This window comes from Lissotriton vulgaris, chromosome 6, assembly GCF_964263255.1.
Source record: "Lissotriton vulgaris chromosome 6, aLisVul1.2, whole genome shotgun sequence".
NCBI lineage: Eukaryota > Metazoa > Chordata > Amphibia > Caudata > Salamandridae > Lissotriton > Lissotriton vulgaris.
In genome coordinates, this window is record NC_141694.1 from 975,994,438 (window position 1) to 976,013,941 (window position 19,504).

Below are 19,504 nucleotides of genomic sequence, written 5' to 3' on the forward strand. Positions count from 1 at the left end.
AACATGTACCCAGACACTCTGAAAGTGTGGGGGAATCGCTGGATTAACAGCTGCATCGCCAGGTCTCCAAACTGGAGGAACCTCACGCATCGGATATTGACGCGCCTTTCTCCTAACTGACTAATCAGGCTCAAACTATCGCTCAGAAGGAGATGCATTCCTAAATGACAACAACGTCGCAACTGCTTTCTCAACCTCGAGACCCACAAGAGGCTCTTTCGCAAACTCAGAACATATACGGTACAACTCAGGCGGAGTTTGACCTACCTCACTATCTTCCCATTGTTCACGAACGAAAGAACACATCATATCAAAAACGTACCTTTGTTTCGGTGGTTTCCATTGAAGGAAAACATCCATAACACCCTCAAGATCATAGTGCGTAGGATACGTAATCCATTTACGCGCTAAGTGATCCAACACTGTCCGCTCATTAGCATCAGGCAACTGACTACGTGATTGTCTACGCTCGACAACAGGAGACATACCCAATGAACCCAACAGAGGAGAAAAGATACTAGCAACCGCATCAGTCATTCTCTGTCGAGCAAAAGGAGAAGATGACAAAAGAACAGGAGGCCAAGCAGAATGAGAGGAAACCAAAGACGAAACAGGAGGAGTATACAAGACAGGCGTAGGAGTAGCAGACGAAGAAGGTAGCAAAGGCGGTGGCCCTTGAGAAGGCTGCACCAAAGGAATAGGAGCCAACGGAAGAGGAGCTGGCTGCTGAGGAATCGCAGGTGGCAAAGCAACCGGAGGTTGCGCTACTACAACTTGTGGTGGTGCCGTAGCATTCTGTGCATAAGGGGGTGGCGAATGCAACAGATGCGACATTAAAGGATCTTTCACAAGATCTTTCTTCTCATCTTGCTGTCGAGGTGGCAAAGCTGGGTAGCACTTATCTACCGCTAGTTTACGGACCCTAAGCATCTGTTCGCTCTCTTGTTCTTCTTCATTATCCCTAAACTGTATAGCAGCTTGCACCATTGACATACCTCGTTCTCGTTTATTTTTCTTCGCTAACTTAATTTCTTTCTGTTTGGCTTCCTTTCGCCATAAGCGGAAAGAGTCAAACATCGCCGGCCGGGCTTTCTTCTTGAACAGTTTAACTTCGAGATTGTCTAAAATCTCAGTTTCAAAGCTACCATAACGGGGCCACTGTAGGTATATTTAACCCATATTTCATTATACGCGATGGGGCCCACTCCATGTTTTATGTAGAGCTCATAGGTCGGAGTTCCAATCGGAGGAACCGGACACGAATCCTCCAACCGGGAATCCCTAGTACAACCAAAACCAAATATCTTTCCAAGTCTGCTAAGACCAGGCATCTTCGCTCACTAGTCTAGCTTCCAACTTCAAGGGAAATCTTAAAACGATAGTCTCGTGAATACACAAGTCCCTCTGCTTTGGGGCCTGCAGGTACCAAATCAAAGCGATCCCGAACGATACCCAAACAAAACTAAGGACTGGGAGATGCTCCACTCATACTTAACTGAAATGTCAATGGCGTCACCAGAAGACCCGTCTATTGTCTCGCTCTACAAATCGTCCAATGGCTCCAAGACAGGGCGACAGTCAGGGCAGCAGTCCTTCGTAGCCGTCGGAAAGCGGGGAACCTCGCAGCAAAGACTTTCGGACCACGACGACATACAGGGGTCGATGAAGTGGCAGGCCTTCCTCCAGAATTTTCACACGTAGCTCCTCACGATCTTCAGGCTTGGACCGGTATCGCTGAAGTCGCCCCACGTTGGACGCTAACTGAAGAACCAGGTTTCAGAACTCAGCGGCGCCAGGGATAACGCCTGATGTATTCCCCTGCCTCGGCAAACAGAGACACGGGACACTTCTTGATGACGTCAAAGACCAAAGTTTATTGGCTGCAACCAGGAACAGAGGTCTACGAAGCACAACACGGGTGGTTCGCTAGAGACTGCACAAATTCAAGGAGCGGGGCATGGTCTTTTATGCCAAAAATCACATTCCTGGCTAGCATCAATTACATACAAACTGACCAATGGAAACATGACATTTCAAAAGTATCGCATGACGACAATCCCACTTTCCGTTGTCCAGCCCACCAGAAATGACCAAGCGCATTCCAATATTCCTGTTCGATCAGGCCGGACAAACCCATCATAAAGACCTCAACCCAAATCAGTGATTAAACCATAAAGGAAGGAGCAGAAACAGATGAGAAGCAAGATAGAAGGGTGTGTGCGTGTACCATAAACTCAGCAATGTCCTGCTCTTTGATCTTTATCTGACCAGCTCTTTAACAAGGAACTGGCTCAGCGAGGTCAGCCTCGGGCAAGAGAGTCAGTTCGGCCAGGTCACACAAGAGTCAGCTAAGGTGTACGTGTCCCAAGGACTCGTTCGGCCATAGTCATCGGCCTATGTTAGGGCAACCACACAAAATGGCTGCCGCACACAAAATGGAACCCGAGGGTTCAAACAAAATCCCTGAATACGTAGTGTTCTCATTGATCGATTATTACGAAAACACTCGTACACACCGCACTCGTCATTTGCGGTCCGCTGATACCAGAATCGTCTATATCCGACGACCTTTATTGCACGGGTTCAGAATCTACGAACCACGGAACTACATACTGGTAAGTAGCATTTTCCTTTTTTTATGTCCCACCCGCCCTACCATCCTCAGGACATGCCAGCTGCCACTCCACTCCACTCTGACACGCTAGGCAAATGTGCAACACTTGTGAATTGCAGCCTACCTGTGCCCCAGATTGCAGTGAGCAGAGTCCAGGAAGTGGTAAGGAAACAAACTAGTGCTGTCTCTTCCCAAAACAAAAGTTGTTTAAAAAACGATTTTCCCTTTCTGTGATTACAGTCTTTGCATGTGGTTGTTACATTTTAAAACTGCAGTTTTGACCTGCCTCTGATTGCATATGTTATCACCTGTTTTGTGTTTTAAACTTGTGGTTTTCCCTGCCCATGATTGCTTGCGTTTAACGTGTTGAATTGTGGGATTTGCAGTCCAACCTCTGTAGTTTGTCCCTCTCATTCCTTGGTGACAAATCTGTTTTCCCTCCAAATTTCTCCTTTGTGCTAAGACCTGTGTGTTAAAACAGTGCACCCCTAGCCACTATTTTTGTGTTCACAAACCCTATTTCTCATCCTGTGCCTCTATCAATATATTTAATCTAAATATACTTACTTCCTTTATGTATCTATATACTTTCAATGTACTTATGGATCTATATATTTATCACTTTCTTCTAATTTAGCATTTCCAAATAACTAGCCTATTTCTCAGCCTATACTTCGCTCAATATATCTTCTAGCCCAACCTTCTGACTCATCTCAAACTTCTTTCTACTACTCATTCCAATACACTACCCTATCTCTCATCCTATACATCTATCAATATATCCTCTACATCCACTCTCTTTCATCCCAAACCCCATACCACAACTATGATCGCCAAAATAACCCTTTCTAGACTCTCTCCTGCTCTACCCCTCCTTGCATCATCTGACACCCTTTTACTACACCGATCCCCTAAAACAAACCTTTCTAAACTCTCCCCTCTGACTCCTTCTCCAAAACTCCTTTTTACTCATCCAAAAGCCTCTTCCTACTGCTAAGACCTAAAAACATTTTTTTTTAAATCCTTCACTCTTTTATCCCTTCACTATCCTTTTCAATCAAAATTAACAGACTAACATGTTCACTTCTCAAATTCCATATTCAATTATACTAATATACTGCCCAAATAACTGAATAACATATATACTACTCAAATTACTTCATATTTATACTATACTAATTTTCAACACTAATCCTTTATATGGGTTCCGGAGTGGCGTGCTACTCGCCAGAAAAGCGATTCAACACCCATCAGGGGTAACAAGTGCTATATGAATGCAAATCTTTCTTCCCCTTTTATCCCTCCGCTATCCTTCTTACTCCGTAACAGACTAATATCCACCACTGAAATTACCTCATATTTCACCGTATTAATTCACCACTAATCCTTTATAGGCTTCCTGAATGCGTCAACAAGTGATAAATAAATACAAACCTTGGTCTTCCTCTATCCTTCTGCTATCATTCCATTTTTTTAATTATTATTTTTATTATTCAAAGCAGCAGAATTAGTACACAAGCACACAAAAAAAAGAAAAACGAAAAACACAGGGCACATGAGATACACTTCTACTCCACACAATAGGTTCATAATAAGTAAATCAAATTAAATTGAACAAAATAAATCTAATTAAGAACAATAATATCTCAGTCCTGCAAATATTCCCTGAGCGTTCCCCATATACTCAAGCCAATCTTACGCTTCTTAGCCCCTTTCAAAGAAAACAGGCCCCGTTCTATTTTACAATAGTTGTACATTTTCGCACGCCACAGTTCATACACTTGTGGTTCTTTCTGGAGCCATTCTTTAGCTATACATAAGCGTGCTACGGTCATTGCAAAAAAAAAAAAAATCTATGTAAATACAGTAAGTTATCCCCATTGTTCCCAATTACCATCATTGCCAGTGTAATAGTCAATCTTACTTTCAGAATTAAAGACAGGGCATTTTCTAAGTCTGCTATGAATCTAAACAACTTATCGCATAAAAAAAAAATATGTACACTATCTGCACTTTACTCTTGGCAGCGAAAACATCTGCCGTCAAATTTAGTCCCCCACTTAACCATACGCGCAGGAGTATAGTATAGATCAAACATAGATTTAAAAAACTGCTCCCTCAAATTTGCAGACATGAGTACTTCTGTGGATAGTGCAATAAGTTTCTCGATATTGATATCTGGCTCCCCCAAATCCCTCGAACATTTTACCCTATACTTATCCAAATCATCCGGGTGATTAGCTAATAGTAATTGATATAATTCTCCAATTCTCTGTTGCCGCCTAATTTTTTCTATTAAGGGATGGGGTTCCCTGATAAAATTAGCCCTCTGTAAAAAGTCCCTTATCTGCAAATATTTAAAGAATTGTGTCCTGGGGATACCTTACTGTACAACCATATCTTCAAAAGATTTACAAACCCCTTCCTTAGAGTAGAAGTTGCCTAAGATTCTAATACCCTGTCTGCCCCCTGAGGCAATGTTATCCTGGCATATACCAGGTAGCAACTTCCCAGCATGCAAGGGTGTATAATAATAGATTTTCCCAACTTTTATCAAAGTTCGAATTTGTTTACAAACTTTCTGAGCACTAATTAAAACCTTAAATCTCGTGCGCTTGTAGTAGCTACTGTGCACTTCAGTAAATAAACATTGCCTAGAAACAGGACCCATTAACATATAAAAAATCGTAAGTGTATTAGCCATGCTACTAGCCCCTTCACCCGTTAGTATCCACTGCATTTTCAACAAAAAGCAGGCGTAAAAATACAAAACAAAGTCCGGGACTGCTAGGCCCCCTCTCTCCTGGGGTAGAGTCATGAAACGCATCGCCCATCTGAGCTTACCTGGACTCCATATGAATTTCCCACAAATTGACTGTAGAGTTTGTAGCATAACATTTGAAACTTCTAAGGGAATAGAACGGAATAAATACAAAACCTTGGGTAGAATCTTCATTTTAATGATATTACAGCGTCCTATTATAGTGAGATTGAGCTGGCCCCATCTATCCAGAGAGTTTATAATATTTCCAATCAAAGAGTTCCAATTTACCTGCATCAGCTCATTAACATCTGACCGTATTAATATACCCAAGTATGTTACTTCTTTGGTTACTCGGTCATCTATAAACTGAGTGCTATTTGAACACAAAATTTGTGTCTTTAGGACATTAAGCTTATACCCTGACTTCGCCCCGAACTCTAACTCTAGCCTCTCAATTTCATCCATTGCGCCAACAGGGTTCACAGTAAGCACAGCTAAATCATCAGCGTATGCAAAAACAGAAAATTCATAACCATGAACGAAAAAGGGAGAAATTCGGACATTGTGTAATAATCGTTCTAAAAAAGGATTTATGTACAAAGCAAATAATAAAGGAGAGCAGGGACAACCCTGTTGTGTACCTCAAGTAATAGGAACCACATCTGAAAGCAAGCCCATTGCAGATATCTTCGCAGTGGGCAACTCATATAATGCCTTTATAGCTGTCAGAAATTTCTGTCCAAAACCATTTCGCTCCATTATCTGCCACAGGTACCCCCACTCCACTCGATCGAACGCTTTTTCCGCGTCCAACAATATTAGTGCTAATTCCCTTTTTTCCACGCTAGCCAAATCAAACAACGTAACAACTTTATTGATATGTTCCGTTGTTCCCCGTTGGGGAATGAAACCGTGCTGAATCACAGACACCAAGGAGGTGATAACTGAGGAAAGGCGATTAGCCAAGATTTTAGAGTAGATCTTGTTATCGCAGTTTAATAAAGAAATTTGCCGATATGAACCAACCAAGTCTTACAAAAAACTGCAATTGTGGCTTCCGACCATGATTTAGGTGGTTGCCCCGCCTGCGCCTGCAGGAATACCTTCAGCATCTCATCCTTAATAAGTGGGAAAAATAACCTATACACCCCCACCGGTATTCTGTCAGATCCTGCTGCTTTTCCTGCCGCTAAACTTTTTACTGCCCTTTCTAATTCTGTCATAAATATCGGAGAATCCAGCTGTTCTGCAAGCACTGGATCTAATTGTACCACTTCCTCATATCCCATACCATTATTCCCCCCATCTCCATCTCCTTGATGTGTGTACAAATCCGCATAGAATTCCTGAAGTATAGCAAGTATCTTTTGCGGGTCCGAATGTGTCATACCATTCTTATCTTTCATATTCTGAATAGCTCTCACCGAGCCCTTCATTCTCAGGCGCTGTGCCAGTGCTCTGCCTACAGTCTCGCCAAACTCATGAAGTTGTTGTTTCGAAATAAGATATTTCCTAGCTTTCTCTTCACTCCAGAAACCAAGAACCCTCAACCTACATTTGGCCACTGTATTTAATAACGCAGAAATATCCTGCATACCTGAGACGATACCTCTCGTTAACCCACATTCTGCCCCCCGAGAGCCTCGTAATACCCAGCCAGCTCCTCTTTTTGCTTCTTCTGTAGGTATAAACTAAAACTAAGCACTTCCCCTCAAACAGGCTTTAAATGAATCCCAAATTATATCAATCGGTGCGGACAGCCTGTTTTGCAAAAAGAAATCCATAATCCATATCCCCATATGCTCCTTGAATTCATTGTTTAAACACAATTTCCTATCAAATGTAAAAAAATTGTGCTGCTTCCTAGCCCGAGTGGCCAGAAGCTCTAGAACTACAGGGGTATGATCCGACGATATCCTCGGATATACCTCAATGAATGCACCATTTAATAAATAAGAGGGTGCAAAAAAATGGTCCAACCTAACAAATTTTTTCTTTGGATGTGGTTAAAAAGTGAATCCCAACTGCTGTCCCTTTATTTTACCCCACGCGTCTACCAGCCCATTATCCCGACTTAAGTCATAAAGTGCTTTGAAAACTTTAGGTTTCCGTCCAGCGTATTTCTGCGGGCCCTCTAATAGTGCCTGGTTTGTCAAATTAACGTTCAAGTCCCCACACATTATCAGGGGGGCTGGCCATACCGCTAATTCTATATTTAAATCATACAAAAGCCCTGGCTCGTTCAAATTGGACCGGTAAACCGTACACAGCGTGAAGTGATAACCTTCTAACTCACACTCCACTACGGCCCACCTACCCAGCTTATCCGCCAACCTTCGCCCACACCTCACCAAACCGCTCGCTGCTAAAATTGCTACCCCCCTAGTCATACCAAGTTGCCCAGAAGCAGATAGTAGCGTAAACCCTAGATCTTTCAATATCGCTCTGTTAGCCCACGGAGTATGGGTCTCCTGAATGCAGAGCAGGTCGGGCCGAATTTGACGAAATTCTGCTGCCACCTTTTGACGCTTTGCCCAGTTGTTAAGACCTGATACATTTAACATACAAATCTTTATCCCTTTACCCAACATTGTCAAAGTTATATATCAATCCTCTCTCCACAACCCCAGCACATCTGTGACAAAACAAATAAAGAAAATACAGTGGCTTTGCATCTCCCTCTTGTCTTTTATAACCTCTTATATACACATTTTGATATACAGTTTGCAATTTGTACCATTTCCTGCTGCTTTGAATTTTTTACCCCCTTTTACCCCCCAAACCCACCCCGCCCCCCTCGACCCCTTCCCCTCAGCACCCTTGAAAGCCCCCCCCATCTACCTTCCCCCCTCATTAACGAGGCTTTGGAACTTATGGTCCTTTAGATGCGAGCTCACCACCTCCCCCTGCCTTTACCCTCGGGCAAAGAACCATCCTTACTACCCATACACTACACAAAACAAAAGCGAAAAAGAAAAAAGGAAGAAAGGAAGAAATGAAATTAAGCATCAATAAATTCTTTAGCCCTATAATCTAAGAGCATCCTATCCATTCTTATCTAATTAACTAGTTGTACTACATTAAACCCAAAAATTCTTTGGCAGATCTTATTGTTGTAAAAAAGCGTGTGCGCTCTTTATAGATTATTTTAATTTTGGCAGGAAACATTAAGAATGCCTGAGCTCCCTTAGCTTGAAATTCAGGAATCATTTGACGATACTGCCAACGTAGCTCTACAGATTGCTTGCATAAATTAGGGCGCACAAAGAATTCAAAGTCACCTCCACTTATTTTCTTGTCTGGCGGTGCTTTCACGAATACCTCCTCACGGGCACGAAAACTGTTGAATGCCACTAATGTAGCTCTCGGCTTCTGGTCTCGCTGATCAGCTCGAATAGAAAATGGGAATCGGTGCGCCCTCTCAACCTCCCTATCCCAGTCCCACTTTGTAGCTTCCGGAAATGCTTTTCTAAAAAGATCGACAATAAACCCCCGGGCATCCGACCCCTCCTTCCCTTCAGGGATTTGCAGAACCCTTAAGTTATTTCGGCGAGACCTATTCTCTATGTCCGCTAGCTTCCAGTTAATATCTTCATTGGTAGCCAAATGAGTCTCAATATCCCTCTTGTGTTGAGATACTTCCTCCTCCAGGCTGGATATGCGTGCTTCAGCTTCATTTACTCTTGACAAAAATTCTGCATGTGATTTGATCAAGCGCCTAACCGAGTTCTGCAGTCTACGACAAGAGTTCTGAACCCTTTGGCTCTCTTCTCGAGTTTCTTCCCGGTGCTGCATAATTGACTGGTAAATTAAAGCCAACATCTCTTTTCCATCCGCATTCAAACACAATTTTCTCACTGTTTGGAGATCATTCTCTGGTTGATCTTCCAAGTCCAAGCTGCTGGGCATGCTACCATCCCCCATGCTCATGTGCGTTGCGTACTGTTGGTCAAGATCCTCTGAAGAAGACATTGACTGCTCTGAGAGGGAATAAAAGTCAGCGGAGTCAGTCTCAGGGATCTGTGGCTGGTGTTCCAGATAGTCTTGATTATCCGCGTTTGCGCTAGAATCAGCTTCCATAGATCGAGGGACGGCCTCTACAGCCTCTATAGAAATAGCCACTGCACTCCTATTCAAAGCCGTTACATCCATTGCTGCATTTGTGGCTTCCATTTCCACTAATAAGTAATTATCTGAGGCGTTAAAAGTGTTAAGAGTCTCACTGCCCTAAAACCCTTCTCTATTTTCAGCCAGCTCTACCTCCACATCAGTGTCCGACTCAACCGGAGTCCCTGGACTCCCCTCTGGTAGCTGAACTTTCCCCCCTCGCTGCTGCCTTTCATTCTCCTTATTCCTTGCAGCCAAAAATAACTCAGGGATTTTCTTGCCTGTTGTCAATGCAGCAGCCGCTACTTTGGCCCGAGTAGCCACCACACCGGAGCCCAAGTCAGTTACCTTGTCAATTGCCTTGCCCCTCTTCTCCGTCTGTGAGGCTCCCCTCGCCTTAGCAGACCCGGTTGCACTCTCCACACCGTCAGCTTGCTTCGCGGCTGTTCCTCCCTGCGCTCGATCTCGTCCACGGTTGTTTTTAGGCGTCATCTTTCCTCGACGTGCTTCTCCCTGCACCCAGCCCTCCGAAGAACCGCCGAATGCAGCACAGGTGAGCCGGTCCTCCAAAATGCCCACCGGCCTCTGCTACGCCACCACCACGCTCTCAACGCCGCAGAGAGCCGCAGCCCAGCATCTGATACTGCAACCCATCACAGTAAGCTCACAAATCAGCAAAAAATATCTGTATCCAGCGGTGAGTGTGACTATAGCTCTACTAAAGCCAGACTACAATTTTCCTCTGTTCCCCTCCACTCTAACGGCGATGTCCGAGAGGTCCGGCAGGAGTGGTTCTCTCACGCGTCCATCGCGGACGCCATCTTGCCTCTCCGATTGCAAATCCCCTGCTATCATTCCAAATCCAAATAACTGACTAACCTATCCACCACTTAAAAAGTACTTGCATGTTTCACTATACTAATTCAACACTAATCCTCTATGGTTCCCGGAGTAGCGTGCTACCCGCCGAAAAAGCGCTTCGACGCCTCGTCAGGGGTAGTAAGCGCTATATAAATGCAATTACAATACAATACAATACTCCACTCTACACCCCTCCACAACACACTATGCCTCTCTCCACTGCACCACTTAATGGCCCTCCACTCTGACACTTTACTCCTCTCTACACTATCACTCTGTGCCCCTCCACTCTGTCACTCCACAGCACTGTACCCCCCTCTGACGCCGCCACCCTTCTGACGCCGCACCCCCTCTAATTCCATGCCATAACACTCCACGCCACTCTACTACACTACACTCCGCTACACGCCATGCCACTACACGCCGCTATACTCCACTCCACTGCACTTCATGCTGCGTCACTTCACGCTGCGTCACTCCGCTCCACTCTACTACACTTCACTCTGGGCCATCCCACTCTACTACACTTCACTCTGGGCCATTCCACTCTACTGAACTTCACTCTGGGCCACTCCACTCTATTACACTTCACTCTGGGTCCCTCCACTCTACTACACTTCACTCTGGGTCACTTTACTCTACTACACTTCATTCTACTACACTTCACTCTGTGCCACGCCACTTCACTCTGTGCCACTCTACTCTACTACACTCCTCTTCACAACATTCCACTTTGGGCCTCTCCACTCCACTTTTCTCCACAACCGCACTCCATAATGCTACTCTACACCACTTCACTTTATGCCCCTCTACCACCACCCATGCCACTCGACGCCACGCCACTCGACGCCACTTTACTCCTCTCTGTGCTACAGAACTCCACTCTACTTTAAAACACTCTACTATATCCCATTCCAAGACACTCCACAACACTCTACGAATTTCCACTCTACGTCCCTCTACGATTCTCCATTATGACACTTCTCTCACCCCCGACACTCTGCTCCACTCACCTCCGACACACTGCTCCACTCACTGATGCTCCACTCACTCTGACACTCCACTCACTCTACCCCACTAGTGCTTGAATAGCAAGCACTGAAAGCAGAGATTCCAGCTAATCGAAGCAATAGTAAAGAGCTAATGCTCTATATGAGGGACACACACAAAATTGACAAGGTGGGTCACAAATAAGAAGACCGCAAATGAGTGACAAGAAAAGTGAGGACAGTTCTGCACTCTCTAGTATGCTCGACCTAGCAAAGGAAAACAACTAGGAAAGAAAGCGTAGTTTAAAAGGGGTCGAAAAAAGAGAAGGTTAAATGAAGTAAGAGAAAATACATGGAGGGTGTTCTATATCTAAAGATAATGGACCTTAACCTCGACAAATCAGACTGTGGAAGATTCCATCAGTGAAACAATAATAATTGTTGAGTTCACTGCATAGTTAAACTAGACCTAAAGAATATTTCGGGCGCCAAGAAACTGTGCAATTACAAGTCAAGAAAGGCAGAGGCAGAAGTCATGGCAACAAGAAAGACTTCTTTCCACACTAGGAGCTCAATATTGGAGGATGGTGTATGCCCAGAGAATTGGTGTATATGGCGACTCAAACCAAGATAAGGTCCGACTGAGCTGCAGGTTCCGTGATGCACGTACAGAAACAAAATAAAAGCTCCACTCATTGTTTAAACAATATATTATCTCTATGAAGACGGAAAAGTTATGGGCTTGTTTGGATGCATCACATAAAGGTCGAAAATGTACTTTTTTAAAGGCAATCACATAATACTTTGGCAGTGTTGGGGGAACATAATTATTTGATTCCCATAAGTTGAAAGCTTATATAGAATAATAATAAACATGTGCCCAGTGGGAGAAGGGGAGGAATAGAGGCCCGGAGGCTGCTTGTGTCAGTGTTTTTAAAGGCATTGTTAGTTTAGTGAAGAGTCATTAAAAGTCAGTCCTGGAACTGGGAAATTAAGTAAGAAAAGAGGCACATTGGTGTGAAAATGTTATCGTTTTCTTTCTAGGTCCAATAGTGCAATTATGTGTTTAGAGTAGTGATCTGCAACCAGTAGCTCGTGAACTACTGTAGCTCTTTATCTACCTTTGAGTAGCTCACTTGTGTGCAGCCCCCTGGCATTGGGGTCAAGGGTCTTTACCAGGACATGAGGTCTGTCCAGTCCTCGAGGAGAACTTTGTTTTTTTTTCACGTTTTTTATGTAAATGCGACTTTCTTGACTTGTAATAATCGCACAGTTTGTCTTGTGGCCCTAAATATTCTTTGGGTCTAGTCTAACTATGCAGTGAACTCAACAGTTATTTTTATTTTGTTCAAAGCCAGTACGCTCTGCTTTGTTTTAAAACATTTTTTAATTGTGTAATCGTTTTGGAATGTTGTTGTCCATTGAAGATTGATTGATGTCTAATTATTCAGAACAATCTAGCAACACTTTCTCCTTTTCTCAGTACCATGTGGGTGCTGCTATACTGGACATTAAACGATTCAGAAAAGGGGGTGGTGATGGACAGAGTATCTGAATTAAGCAGAACACTCATACCCAGTCAACAGATCAGGGCTTGATCCATCACCGGTTTTTAGCTCACTGCACCATCCCAGCTCAGAACCTGGCTACATGCAAATTAGTCTGTCCCTGGCCCAGTGCATCATGGGAACAGGGCAGACCAAATTACCAAGCCAATTCTTTTACTGGAAAGGAAACAAGCTTCCGGGGACCGGTTTCTGGCATTACAGCCGTCGTCGGCCCGGCTTGCTTGAATCCTGATGGTGCAGTGAGCAAGGGACTCATGTCTGAGCATACCCTTCCACGCTTATGGTGGACAAAACGATTCAGAAAAGCGGGTGGTGATGGACAGAGTATCTGAATTAAGCAGAACACTCATACCCAGTCAACAGATCAGGGCTTGATCCATCACCGTTTTTTAGCTCACTGCACCATCCCAGCTCAGGACCTGGCTACATGCAAATTAGTCTGTCCCTGGCCCAGTGCATCATGGGAACAGGGCAGACCAAACTACCAAGCCAATTCTTTTACTGGAAAGGAAACAAGCTTCCGGGGACCGGTTTCTGGCATTACAGCCGTCTTCGGCCCGGCTTGCTTGAATCCTGATGGTGCAGTGAGCAAGGGACTCATGTCTGAGCATACCCTTCCACGCTTATGGTGGACAAAACGATTCAGAAAAGGGGGTGGTGATGGACAGAGTGTCTGAATTAAGCAGAACATTCATACCCAGTCAAAAGATCAGGGCTTGATCCATCACCGTTTTTTAGCTCACTGCACCATCCCAGCTCAGAACCTGGCTACATGCAAATTAGTCTGTCCCTGGCCCAGTGCATCATGGGAACAGGGCAGACCAAACTACCAAGCCAATTCTTTTACTGGAAAGGAAACAAGCTTCCGGGGACCGGTTTCTGGCATTACAGCCGTCTTCGGCCCGGCTTGCTTGAATCCTGATGGTGCAGTGAGCAAGGGACTCATGTCTGAGCATACCCTTCCACGCTTATGGTGGACAAAACGATTCAGAAAAGGGGGTGGTGATGGACAGAGTATCTGAATTAAGCAGAACACTCATACCCAGTCAACAGATCAGGGCTTGATCCATCACCGTTTTTTAGCTCACTGCACCATCCCAGCTCAGAACCTGGTACATGCAAATTAGTCTGTCCCTCGCCCAGTGCATCATGGGAACAGGGCAGACCAAACTACCAAGCCAATTCTTTTACTGGAAAGGAAACAAGCTTCCGGGGACCGGTTTCTGGCATTACAGCCGTCTTCGGCCCTGCTTGCTTGAATCCTGATGGTGCAGTGAGCAAGGGACTCATGTCTGAGCATACCCTTCCACGCTTATGGTGGACAAAACGATTCAGAAAAGGGGGTGGTGATGGACAGAGTATCTGAATTAAGCAGAACACTCATACCCAGTCAACAGATCAGGGCTTGATCCATCACCGTTTTTTAGCTCACTGCACCATCCCAGCTCAGAACGTGGCTACATGCAAATTAGTCTGTCGCTGTCCCAGTGCATCATGGGAACAGGGCAGACCAAACTACCAAGCCAATTCTTTTACTGGAAAGGAAACAAGCTTCCGGGGACCGGTTTCTGGCATTACAGCCGTCTCCGGCCCGGCTTGCTTGAATCCTGATGGTGCAGTGAGCAAGGGACTCATGTCTGAGCATACCCTTCCACGCTTATGGTGGAAAATACGATTCAGAAAAGGGGGTGGTGATGGACAGAGTATCTGAATTAAGCAGAACACTCATACCCAGTCAACAGATCAGGGCTTGATCCATCACCGTTTTTTAGCTCACTGCACCATCCCAGCTCAGGACCTGGCTACATGCAAATTAGTCTGTCCCTGGCCCAGTGCATCATGGGAACAGGGCAGACCAAACTACCAAGCCAATTCTTTTACTGGAAAGGAAACAAGCTTCCGGGGACCGGTTTTTGGCATTATAGCCGTCTTCGGCCCGGCTTGCTTGAATCCTGATGGTGCAGTGAGCAAGGGACTCATGTCTGAGCATACCCTTCCACGCTTATGGTGGACAAAACGATTCAGAAAAGGGGGTGGTGATGGACAGAGTATCTGAATTAAGCAGAACACTCATACCCAGTCAACAGATCAGGGCTGGATCCATCACCGTTTTTTAGCTCACTGGACCATCCCAGCTCAGAACCTGGCTACATGCAAATTAGTCTGTCCCTGGCCCAGTGCATCATGGGAACAGGGCAGACCAAACTACCAAGCCAATTTTTTTACTGGAAAGGAAACAAGCTTCCGGGGACCGGTTTCTGGCATTACAGCCGTCTTCGGCCCGGCTTGCTTGAATCCTGATGGTGCAGTGAGCAAGGGACTCATGTCTGAGCATACCCTTCCACGCTTATGGTGGACAAAACGATTCAGAATAGGGGGTGGTGATGGACAGAGTATCTGAATTAAGCAGAACACTCATACCCAGTCAACAGATCAGGGCTTGATCCATCACCGTTTTTTAGCTCACTGCACCATCCCAGCTCAGAACCTGGCTACATGCAAATTAGTCTGTCCCTGGCCCAGTGCATCATGGGAACAGGGCAGACCAAACTACCAAGCCAATTCTTTTACTGGAAAGGAAACAAGCTTCCGGGGACCGGTTTCTGGCATTTCTGGACATTAAAACAATTAAATTTGAATTTGTAATGGCGTTAGTCAATTTGCTAAAACTGGATTCCTGTACGTCTTCTAAGCCTATGTCACTATCCACTCATTCTTCGCCTACCTGTTAGTATATACTTTGCTTCCCTGTAAAATATTTTAGATTCCTTTGAAAAGTTGTTGAAACTGTGTCTAAAAGAAAACTAATTCTAAGGTCTGGAGGCAAAGCTGAATATATACTTATGACTCTTGCTGTAGGGCTTGCTTCTATGTGAACATCTAATACTTACTTGGCTTTAACAGAAAGTGCTATTTTGTCAGTGGCATATAACTGTGACAAGTTATTGTCACTTGATGTTTTGAAGCTGTTACCGGAAAGTAACTTTTTATTACAGAGCAACTCATCTCTTTCCAGCGGCTCAAAATCTGTTCTGAGAATGAACTATGTGGCTACTGACATAATTTCAGAAGCACTTTTGATGTACTTAAGGAATGAACTAGTAGAGTTTCACACACAATATTTACAAGTGAGAGGCAAAAAAGTGGAATACCTTTTGCAGTATTGCTAAGGGACCCTTTCCTGGTATGTGATAATAACTATTAATGATTAAAGTACTCCTTTTATTATTCACTATTAAGTTTGTAACACTTTTAGTTCTCTATATTGTTTCATTGACATGTGATGGTAGTGGCCGTTATGAAGATTACAAGTTTGACGCCTTTCATATATTTATATGGTAAATCTTATCAAGTGGAAATTACCTACAGGGTCCAAAATATGCAAAGCTGTATTACATAACGGGTGCTCTTTGTTTTGATGAATACAATAGATTCCATTTGTCGCTTAAGCCGAGAAGAAGTGGTGGTTATGTATTTGCAAGCGCCCACAGCATTACTGCTGATAAGATAGCCATTCAGAGCTCTGCAGGGTTCTGCATTAGTGCAAGCAAGAAACACTTTCTCTGGTGCGCCATCTGTACTCTTAGACTAGTATCTGCTATCGGATTGTTCTTTGTATGATTTTAATAATTTTAATTTTTTTGCTTGGGCTAGGGAGATGTTAGAACCTACTTTAACTCGTTTTCTCTTTTGTCCCACACCAGGAAACCAAAACCCAGTGTGTAAGAATTGCTACTAAAGGTAAGACTTTTTTTCTAGCAGACAGACTGTGATTCTTGCTTATGTCATATTAAATTGTACCATTATTTGAGAAAAATATATACTACATCCTGGTTACACTGCCAGCCAAGCACCTTGGTTGCATAAAATAAGCTCATTATATATGACTGGCATAAGCTGGACAGAGAGATGGCTAAAGAACTATTCATTATGTGATCTGGTTTCATTGCCTCGCATAGGAAGATGGTGAATAGTCCCAGATTTAAAGAAATTGAGGATGTGAATGATCAAGTGCTGATATTTTGAAGCATTAACCAATGGAACAACGGTTTTATGCATTAGTCTGGTTGATGGATGCTTTCTCCAGGTAAACACAGTGCTTGTCTGAATGGTGAGCTGAATGTCTCATTGGTGAACAGTTTTGTTTTATCTAAAAGATGAAGATCTGCTTGGCTGGTGCTTGATATAATGTAAATGAACTGGTGAGTGTTGACAAGGTAGTACTAATGCTATCCAGTTATACACGCCAGGATTATAAACATCTTCAAGTACATCATCAACCTGACTTCTAAGAAATTAAGGGTGGATGTGGTCTTATTGTGGGTTATGGAAATATAAATATTTAAAGAAGACCTGAAGACTTTAACAGTAGATGGACAATCCTTGTAACAGCATCATGCACTGCTGGAAATCAGCTGTTGTATAAATCATTAATTTGGTACAATTTCAAATGCTTTCCTTCAAAGTTCTGTGGAAGAAAGCTTGCACTCACCTGCAGAACTAATTTTGTCTGTTAAATGTTAGGCTTATGGAAGTTAGACCAGATCAGAATCATATATGTGCATTACTTTTAATTGCTTCTCATTTGATTTATATATGTATATATGTAGCTGTTGTAGTTGAGACAACATCGCTAGGATGATTTGTGTTTTTCTAACTTTGGTTTAGCTAGGACTCAACTCCTTTATAAACTGGCTCCCGTATCATGATTCTCATTGTGTTTATATTTTCCCATTTGACACCACAAGATGTGCATTGTTTATTTTGTGTATTTTGGAAGAAAACCTTTGCTATTTTCCAAGGCTGTTACTGCTAGCACACTGCATTAAATTAATTCTCATTTGTTTTCTGTTTATGTAACTAGTCTATCGGATACTTCCGGATGACATTAGGCCAGAAGGGGGCAAATAAATATTCTTTTAGTCAGTGCGAAGATGGTAGGGGTTTGTGACCTTTTACAATATTGCAATGGGATTTGTTGGAATTATGCCACTTTTTATCACACCATGATGAATTTTCAGTTTCCATGATTTTCAGCGGTGAAGTTAATTTAAGAAAAGTCCCGTGGATTTAGTAGTGAGCAAGTTCTTTTTGTCTCGACTAGGGGTGTTGCTTGATTTTCTGTTAACTTGCTACACATTTGAGACTTATTCCTATTCCAATTCCGTATTTTACTCATTTATGATTTTGTTTTTATCACTGATAGTCTTTATGGCAAATGATTCATTATATCCGTTGGCTGATTAATTGAACAAATTGAATCTAGTTTTGACTTTTGTGTAGCAATTTTAATGATTATTAAACCTCTGTGGTTTTTCTAAATTAATGGTCTTGAACTAACTTTTTGAGTCTATCATTTCTTATTCACTGTATTTTTGGAGCTATTGTTTGGATCTTGTTGCCAGGGACACATTGCCTCATAGTCCTTGAAGTTAATACCATCCCTGATATCGCAAATTAGGTTCCACTATCATGCAGATTATCTAAATAAAAGCGCTCCACAGTTTTGGTAGAGAGTTTGGGTAAGATGAGAGATATGAAAAGATATCTTTGCTGAGATAATTGATGTACCTGATCTTCAGTTTGCCTACTTTTCATGGTCTGACCAAATTATATTATTTACGATGTTCTTTGAGTGATTTAGAGTGTGGTCTTGACATATTGCTAGTGTTTTAATAGATTTGTCTTGAATCATGAATTAAACTGCTTGTGCAATTTTTGGCCAGGCTTTGTTAATGTGTGTATCATTATGTGGTTAAATTACTGCGATTTTGATGTTTTTGTCATATCTATGAGTTAAAGAATGATGATTGCCATTATGTTTGTTTCAGTGTTTTGATGAGCTGAATTGTATATACGTCAACAAAGCCATTACATTTTCTAAATTCATTGTGTCCAAGATCTCAACATGTTGAATTTGTCTACAGGAGCGTGTAAAGTGAGGCACTGCATACATACTTAGATTTTTTATCCTGATTTCGGCATTAATAAGAATCTTCACACTTTTAGACTGAATGTGTTTAAGTTTGATTAATGTATATTTATGTTGGTGCACAGGAGTAAGCACTCTAATCAGGGATGCAATGCTACTGGTCGGGAGTCTTCCTTAGTGTGAATTTGTTATTGACAAATGCCGCAAAGTACTGGTTCTGATTCTATCGATTGTGCAATTGTTTACATTTAATTCCTTTTTTCCGTTTCCTATTTAGGCTGAGCATGCAAAATCTAATTCGTTTATTTGTGTGTGTTTGTTGGCAAAAGGCATTGTGTTGATTTCTATTTCCAGAGAAGTAGTGTTGCAATTGGCTAGCTAAGATTGAAAGTCGTGCTGGTATTGGTGAGGGATCATCCCAAGTCGTGCAGTCGTTGATTGACTGACACTGTAAGTCGTGCTGTGATTGTTTGACCTTTGCTGGGATTAGTTGATTGGATTGTCATTTGTTTATTTAGTGAGTTTTTTTAATTAGTTTGAGTGAGAATAATGGGAGCTGTATTGAAAAGTCTAAAGTTCCTAAGGTAGCTGTTAAGGAAGCTGAGAGGATTCCTCCCGAGGGTTCTCATATTTTCGACATGATGTTGGCTTTATGTGTGTGTGTGCCTA

At 43.0% G+C, this 19,504-nt stretch overlaps 1 protein-coding gene across 7 annotated transcripts in view; it reads left to right on the forward strand.

The window, feature by feature from the left end:
• PTPRK (protein tyrosine phosphatase receptor type K) overlaps positions 1-19,504 on the forward strand; it is a 1,685,403-nt gene that overhangs the window by 1,288,562 nt on the left and 377,337 nt on the right. For all 7 annotated transcript variants that reach the window (XM_086927009.1, XM_086927007.1, XM_086927008.1 and 4 more), the window contains exon 13: positions 16,608-16,644. In XM_086927009.1, coding sequence (XP_086783135.1) covers positions 16,608-16,644 — 37 coding nt within the window. The remainder of the gene's footprint in view (positions 1-16,607; positions 16,645-19,504) is intronic.